The 8,126-nt window shown below is 50.6% G+C and overlaps 1 protein-coding gene across 1 annotated transcript in view; it reads left to right on the top strand.

Annotated features, from left to right (window-relative positions):
- Positions 1–528: 528 nt before the first annotated feature.
- The window catches only part of NPEPPS (aminopeptidase puromycin sensitive), a 33,394-nt gene continuing 25,796 nt past the window's right edge, over positions 529–8,126 (top strand). Inside the window, exon 1 of the mRNA XM_057411805.1 lies at positions 529–692. Coding sequence (XP_057267788.1) covers positions 570–692 — 123 coding nt within the window. The 5' untranslated portion in view covers positions 529–569. The remainder of the gene's footprint in view (positions 693–8,126) is intronic.

The raw sequence follows: 8,126 nt of genomic DNA, 5'->3' as shown, positions 1-8,126 counted from the left end.
ACCATCTGCCCCCGGCGGCACCACGCAAGACCCACTGGTACCACCGTAACCACGAGTCCCCCCCGCTTACCCAACGCGCTCGCTCTGTACGTGCGCGGCCGCGTGGCGCCGCCGTGCCCGCGCGCGCACGCGCTGTTCCTTCCACCTCCTTCCTCTTCTACCCCCCCCCCCCCCCAACCTCCCTCCCTCCCTCCCGGCCGCCTCGTGTCGGGAGCGCGCGCGCGCCCCGCCCCTCCCCTCCTCCCCTCCTCCTCCTCCTCCTCCTCCTCCTCCTCCTCCTCCTCCTCCTCCTCCTCCTCCTCCTCCTCCCCTCCTCCTCCTCCTCCTCCCGCCGCCGCCCGTTCTCGGTCCCGCTGTGCCGGTGCGGGGCCGCCTCTGCCTCCCGGTCCCGTTCCCGGTCCCGTTCCCTGTCCCGCTGTGCCGGTGCGGGGTCGCCGCGTCCCCGGCAGGAAGCTTCCCCGCTCCGCCGCTCCCCGGCGCCCCGCCGCGGGGGGGCGCAGCCCCGTAACCCTCCCTTCCCCCCCCCCTCCCCTTCCCTTCCCCTCCCCTTCCCCCGGTCTTCCCCCGCCATGCCGGAGAAGCGTCCCTTCGAGCGGCTGCCCGCCGACGTGTCCCCCCTCAACTATGGACTCTGCCTCAAGCCCGACCTCATCGACTTCACCTTCGAGGGCAAGCTGGAGGCCGCCGTGCAGGTAGGGCCGCGCTCCGGCCCCTCCTCATCCTCCGCCGCCGCTGAGGGGACCCGTGCCCTCAGCCCGCCCCTCTCTCCGCCGGGCCCGGCTCCCCGTTCGCTCCTTCCCTCCCTCCCTCCTACCGCCGAGGCCCGATCTCCCCTTTCCCATTCCCCTCCTCACCGCCGGGCCCTTAGGGCTCCCCTCCCGCTCCCGTCAGGGCCCGGCCCTCGGCGCGGCGGAGCCGGCCGGGCAGGTGCAGAGAGGCCGCTTGGGGCTACCCCCCCCCCCCCCGCCTCCCGCCCCGGCGGTGCCCGCCCGCCCTCCCGCTCCATTCAGCCCGTCCATACACACGTACACGGACCCCCTCCGCCCGGGAGGCCCCGCCCTGACCCCGGCAGCACCGGGAGCGGCCTGGAAGGCCCTGGGGCCCTCGCCCCGCCGCCGCCGCCGCGGCCCCCCCTCGGCTCCCGTGCCGCCTGCCCCTGTGTGTGTGTTAGGATGGACATGGAGCGTTGGGAATGCTGTGCCGCGCTGGTATCCCCGGCTGCACCCCGGGGCCTGTTGCCGGCCTCCAGAGCGCTGCTTTTATCCCTCTCCAGCCGTTCCGATGGCTCGGGATTTTGCTGGAAAGCCGAACAAGCGCACATGCGGTTAAACCGGCGCTCGCTCCCCCCCACCACCCACCCCGGTGTGGTACGGTAAGGTGGGAGGCCTCGGTGTCGTGGAAAGCTGGAGCGAGAGGCTGGGTGAGCAGTGGGAAGGGTGTGCAACCCATTCTGCTGCCTTGTGTGAAAGGCAAAGGCTTCCCAGTGCCCGTGCCTCAAAGCCGGGATGTTTGATGCAAGCCCTGGAGTCTCACAGTCATTCCCAGGCTGCTCTGCCAAGGTTTCCTAAATCTCCTTCCATGCCTTGTGCAATGGTTTGAATTAGATGCAGAACGGGGAGGGAGCTCTTCCTTAAAACAGGATGAGCGTGTTGAGGGCTCCCGGAGGCTTGAGGGAGATGATGCTGAGATGCACACAGGAGTTAAAGCGGTGGTTAAAGCCTTGGTTTCCAATGAGGCAATGAAACTGCTGAACCTGAAGGACAGGTAACAGAGGGAGCCGGTGCCTGCGAGTGGGTGATGGCGAACCTTGTGACTCTTGGGACCTGGAGGGAGGATGGCCAGAGATGAGTAAGTTTGTGTCATGTGGAAGGAGCACTGAAAGCATGCATGCCTATTGCAGAGCCTGCTCTGAGCTCAAGTGCTCAGAGGCCTTTCAGTGTGATGGTGCAGCTTGAGACATTCCCAGCCTCTTCCGTCTTAATCCCAGCCACCTATTCCTGTCCTCGCACCCAAGTTGCTGCTCCTCAGGCCTGTTACAGCTGTGGGGCTGTGCTGTAAATGGGATCACTGAAATCATCCAGGTTAAAAATAACCCTTGGGGGGGTGGGAGGGGAGTAGTGGCTTTTTAAGCCAGCCTTGCTGTTGAGGAGAGCGTGGTATTGAACAGCAGCCTTGGAAACTTCAGCTGAACCCAGGAATAACGAGAGTTTGGAGGCTTCTGGTGGAGGTGGTGGTTGGTTTTGCTGGGGGTTTTGTAGCCCTGGTGAGGTATTTGTCATGCTGTTTGCTGTGCAGGGGATTGCTCAATGAATTCCTAGAGCAATGGATACCACCTGACAATGCGAAATCCTGGACTTTCCGACCAGCTGAGGGCATGTGTTAAGGAAAAACAGGGATCTGTCAGGTTCAAGGTTGTAAAAAGCCCGCGTGCTCACATGGTGGTGAGCTCACCTGGTGTTCCCACAGGAGAGGGAATTAACAGAAGTTGAGGGTGAGGCTTGGAGAACGTATCTGGAGTACATATCTTTAGTTTTAAATAGCTTTTAGCAGTCGTAGGCTGAATAATCATGAGGCCACATCCCAGCTGCATGCAGGCAGGCACAGGAGAGGTGCAGGAAGGTGGATGGGATGTGTTCACACGCTTGTCTGGAGTTAGAAACCTGGAGAAGTTTGTGGCTGTGGGTGTGCAAAGCACAATAAAGCTACATTCCAGAAAATTAAAGGGTGGAGAGAAGAATAAACAGCTCACCTGCAGTGCCGCATGGACAGGATGCTCTTTGGACAAGGGGAATGGCTTCCTTAAGAATAAGAGGACATTTATTAGGTTTTTGTTCCTGAATCTGGAAAATAACTCATTTGTGTGCTGTTGGTTCAGGTAAGGACCCCTTGGCTGTTTCTGCTAGCAGCTTGCAATGAGGTGGAGTGCTGCTCATCGGGGGTGTTCTGTGTGCAGCATGCTGGAGAGCTCTGGCGTACGTTGTGCAGTCATTGAGGGGAAGGTGCTTTTATGTTAGGGCACAAACTTTGAATGTTCTAGATTTTGGGGAGGGAAATACATAGACTGCCTCCTCTTGTAGAGCCAGGTAGCCAATCAAGCATAGGTCTTAATCCCTCTGCTCCATTCCAGCACAGTAATGGCTGGACAAACAACAGCCCCCGTCAAGTTCTTAAACCAGCGATACTTTCTTACCTGTGGGGTGAGTACTGAAACTTTGACACCAGAATAAAGCCTGTTTAATCCCAAAATGAGGAAACCATTTCATTACGTGCCTCAAAAGTGTGTGTTTGCTTTGGGGTCTTTTTGTGTCTCTAGTAGCAGAGTGGCATTAGGGAAGGCTGTGATATTTAGTCAAGGTATTACAAGGGAACACTTGGTCAGGGAGTTTGCATTTCTCACTCAGAGCTGTTAAATAGGATTTGGCAGCCCTCTGTGTGGAATTTTAGTCAGTCTCTCGACTTGAGCACCAAGCCCTAAAGAAATGTTAAATAACTTTCCAGCCTTGGCTTTGGGGCAGTGCATTTGTATTGGCTTTTGTATGTAGAAAGAACTTAACATTTTGTCTTTATGCCCCTGTAATAAATGTTACACTTAACATGGCTCCTTCAATTAAGCTTCAGAGGATAAAGCCTTTTATGATTCAAAAGATAAGGCTGTTGCTTCTGTGTCAGCGGTGACCAGGTTCCTTTCAAAGCCTAAAAGAGAAATGCTACGTGGTAGAGGTTTATTGGGGCACTTCTAGTTTTCAGATTAGGGAATGGGCCTTCTGGGCAGTGTTTGTTGGCTCTTGATAAAGGAATGATACTGAAATCTGCCCCTTGATCTGATTGCCATCAGCTTTTGAAGCTGCCTTGGTGAAGTACCTGAAGTTTTGTCTGGTTCTCTGAAGTTTTGTCTGGTTGCTTGAGATGTTTAAATATTGTCATAGGATAATGATAATAAATAATGTCATGTGATTTAAATAAGGGTCATATGAATATTTCTGAAGCCTGGAGAGTTGTGTAACAATTATATAAACTGTCAGTATTCTAGTTGCCATTTGTCACAGTTAAATCTTCCCAAATCCTTAACTGAACTGTTTCACAAGGAACCCTGATCGCAGCCAGGGCACACCGTGGCTGGGGGAGAAGCAGACGTCGCGTGGCAGCAGCAGATCTGGAGCTGAAAGAGTCGCCTACTCTTAATCCTGTGCTCACTCTGTCAGTTAGGTCCCCTTTAGCGTTTTAAGCTGTTGATTTGTTGGGCGTGTGGGGCTGTTCCTGAACGAGCACAATTCAGTTCTCTCTTATTTTTGGGTGGAAATAGTTCATCTACTTTATTCATCTGCTCGCTTGAGGTTTCATTATTCTAACCCTGATTCTCAGGCTCTGGTTATCAGTGCAGTGCACTCGTATTACTCAGTGTCTAGGCCAAGTTTTTTCCATTCTGTTTCTGACTCCTGGGAGGCTGAACCAGGGGCTGGAACAAAGAGGGGATGTGCAGCACAGGTCACCAGCACCAGAAACATCTGGCTCCCAAAGTTCAACCCTCGCTTTAAGCTTCTACATGCGTGTTCTTAACGCTGTCCTGCCTTCAAAGATGACCTGTCTGGTGCCGAGCTCCAGGAAGGTGCATGGTTGTCCTCTAACTTCCTGGTATTTCCCTCTACATAAACCACCTTCTTTAGAGAGTGTTGTGTGGTGATTCATTTCTTTCATTGGAAATGGCAGTGAGGTGTTCCTTGGTTGCAAAGCAACCTGTCTCTGTAAAGAATTTATAACCTGAGGTGGATGGCTCTCTTCTGTATCTTTTGCAGTCCCTTTAATGTGTCTTAAGGATACTGTTATATTTAGCAATGTTTAACCTGTATCTGTTGCTTTTTATAGGTTAATTATGCAGTATCTGCTAGACTAAAGACTCTGTAGTTTTCTGATCCTGCTGCATGCCAGATAAAGATTTATTGTGGTGCTCTTCTATGTAAACCTTGGAAAAAATAAGCTGTAATGGGTGTAGTGTTTGTGCTCAGTATCTCTTAGGAGGGGAGAAATTGTGTTATCCAGCACTGTAACTTACATTTCCAGCCTGTGAAATTAGATCTGACTCTAAGTGTTGGAGTCTCGAGCTTCAAAATCAGAACCTCAGGGCTGCGTGTACCCTGATGAGACAAGCTTCCAACCAGGAATGCTTTTGCTCCCCTTCAGAAGGCCCCTTTCAGTTCTGTCATTCAGAAGGTGAAATGATTGCATCGATTGTAGTTACAGAGGGGTTTACATGCCTGTGTGTATTTGACACTCCTGAAGTATGTAGTTGGATGCTCTTTGGTATAAAGTGAGTTTTTCCAGTGGTGGCATTGGTAATTTACTACTTTACTGTAATTTGCTTGAGGTGCAGATTAATAAAACTTCATTCATTTTCTCATTGAAGTTCGGAGTTCTCAGGAAGAACCTACAGCACAGCTGAGGTAACGTTAGGTGTCTGTTCTTAGGGAGTAAAGGGCTAAAAACATACATACTTGTTGTAATGCTACATTTAGGAAAGGACTCTGAAGCCGAGTGACAAGATCATGGTTACCTAGTCTTATAACTGGCTCTTGGGAATTAGCTTTGACTGTAGATGATGTCTTTTGGTGCCCCTCAGCCTGTGTTTCAGGTGGGCTGGCGTTCTACTGAAGCCATTCAAATTCTCCTTTGAAGTGCCCTAAAAAGCTTTTTCCATCAAGTCCTTTCCTGCTCTGATAACTGGGGAAAATGAAAAGCTTCACAGCACCTTTGCGGAGCCAGATATTTTGCCTTTGCAGCTCTTCTTCCATCCGATGATGTTATCTTGGAAAACTTCTTGGGGAACTTCAGCCATTGTCTCCTATTAGGTGAGATTTTCCTTCCCAGAGCAGAGGTGTGGATGTGCAGGAGGTTGGGAAGTGCCTAACACCAGGTTGCCACCGCAGTTAAACGTCTGGAAGGGCTGCAGTTTTGGGGCAGAGCAGACCTGCTTGAGGTGTCTGTGCCTGGCTGCTCTCAACAGGTATTTTAATGTTAGTTTCATCAAACCCAACAGCTTTTAAGTGTTGAAACGCTCCTTCCATCCAGACATTGGTTTTAGTTCATCGGCTGCTTTTAGCCTTCTGGCAAAGCTACGTTCATTGTGGGCATTTGGTGCTTGCTCTTGCCTTGATTAACCTCTTCTTCCTGAAGAGTAAATGGATTCTGTTCCAGAGCAAGGTGAAGCAGGGTGACAGTTTGCATATACACACCTTTGTAATTGGTTATACCTAATGCAGTGAGATGCTTTTTACCTTTAAATATTATTGAATTCATGAAAAGCACTGCCTGAGCAGAGTATCTCTCTTGCAAAGCATAGTACTAGTAGAAATAGCCAAGCAGTTTCAAGGTACCACTTAGAGCAAAACACATTGATTCATCTTCATGGTGTCTGTAAGCATTAGGGCATGGGTTCTTGTGGGATGAGTGGTTGGAAGTGTGCTGGGCAGTTTATAGCTTTGTTTTGTGTCTGTATTTTATGGGTTTTAGTGGATCAGAGGGAGGGGTCTCTCACAGCCTTTGTGCCAACGTGACGTCTCTGCTTGCCCCACTGAATTCAGTGAATGTTCTGCGCAGTGCGCTGTCAGCATTCACATCTGCACACTGGATTATGCTCTTGGTCTTGGGGTGTTGGAAGGTAAACACTTTATAGGCTGTTGGTTCACTTTAAATGTTCTCTGCTGGGTTGCACTCTTGTAAGAGGTAAAGAAAAACCCCTGAAAATAGGCAGTTGCCTTTCTAAGGCACCTCTGAAGCTGTCTCTGCTTAAACCTAAGCTTATTTTGCAGGCAGAGCGCTGCACTGAAAGTTCTGCTGTCCTCAGAAGAGGTTGTTTTTTAAAGATGGAGCCTATTGTTCAACCCAGCATTGTCTGAAATTTGGACAACTCTTGATGCATCTTGAATTCTTCATGCAGAGAGATCTGGATTTGTAGATTGAATAAAGGTCCCCCTTAGACACTTAGAAAAAGCTTTTCTCAGTCTGATTTTTGTGTGTGTGTGTGTGTTTTAGAAGACCTTGAAAAACCCCAAACCCTCATGTAGTGATGAAAAGTGCTGGGCTTTGATCTGAGGCTCTGGAAAGTGTTGTAATCCTTCAGTCGCATGCGCACCAGGCTTGTAAATCTGTGCTAGAAGCATCAAACCTAACCTGTGGAGCTTCTGCTGCTACACTTGCTGGTTTTGTGCTTTGCAAGGCTGGTGGTTGTAGAATCAGGTTAAGTTTATCAGGTGACATTGTTTTGGTTTCATTACCATGAAGAGGCAACATGGAGCTCTTGTGCTCCATACGATGCACTGCAGCGTGGCTGACAGGCAGGGGTTGGAAGGAGTCACTGAGAGTTAGGCTTGTCAAAAAGTCTAAGCCCTTACATAGGATGTGTTATACACAACTCTGTTCATAGGAATAAGCCAGGGGACTGGGGTTAGAAAGAATCTTCTGAGTTAGGTTTGTCTTGTGCCAGCCATGTGCCAGGTTGGCCTTCCCTGGAGTATCTGGTGTTAGCCCTTTAGTTAACTCAATGGACCCTTCTTGGGATGGGGGTTCACTTATTAAGTTGTATATTTAAATTTCTTAAGCCTCTCTTACCCCTGACTACACTTGACTTTGGTGTGTATGTACAAAATGACAGAGGAGCCATTCCTTCCGTGGGCCTGGGTACAATGGCTTGGGACTGAATATCTGCTTCTGCGTAGTCCCCTTGTGTAGATCCCAGCTCCTTTACATCAGAGTGGTAAGGTCAGCTGCAACTCTGACCCTTCAGCTCCTTAGTTTGGCTGTACTTGTAATAAACACCGTTCCATTTGGCTGGTGAGTGGTGACTTGGTGTGCATGGGCAGAGCACGTTGCTACAGGGGAGCTCTGTATTTGATGGAACCAGTTCCCACCACAGGGCGGTCCGGCTGGTTTCTGCTGTGTGCAGACGTGGGTAACTGGTGTCAATAGTGCATTTTAAGGTTATAATAGTGAAAAAACCAAGGCAGGGGTAGAAATCCTTAGGCTAAGGAGCTTACTGTCTGGGGCAGGAAGCAATTCCTGTGTGCCTGTGTTAAACTCTAGTTGGCTGTTGTGGAAATTCTGTCTATTGTAGAGGTGTTGCCTACTGCTAGAAA

The sequence above is a fragment of the Pezoporus wallicus genome, unplaced genomic scaffold (genome assembly GCF_028554395.1).
Source record: "Pezoporus wallicus isolate ANWC-B61680 ecotype Strahan unplaced genomic scaffold, APGP_CSIRO_Pwel_v1 contig_13427, whole genome shotgun sequence".
NCBI classification, from domain to species: domain Eukaryota; kingdom Metazoa; phylum Chordata; class Aves; order Psittaciformes; family Psittacidae; genus Pezoporus; species Pezoporus wallicus.
The sequence above is the reverse complement of the archived record's forward strand: the minus strand, read 5'-3'. Positions and strand labels throughout refer to the sequence as shown.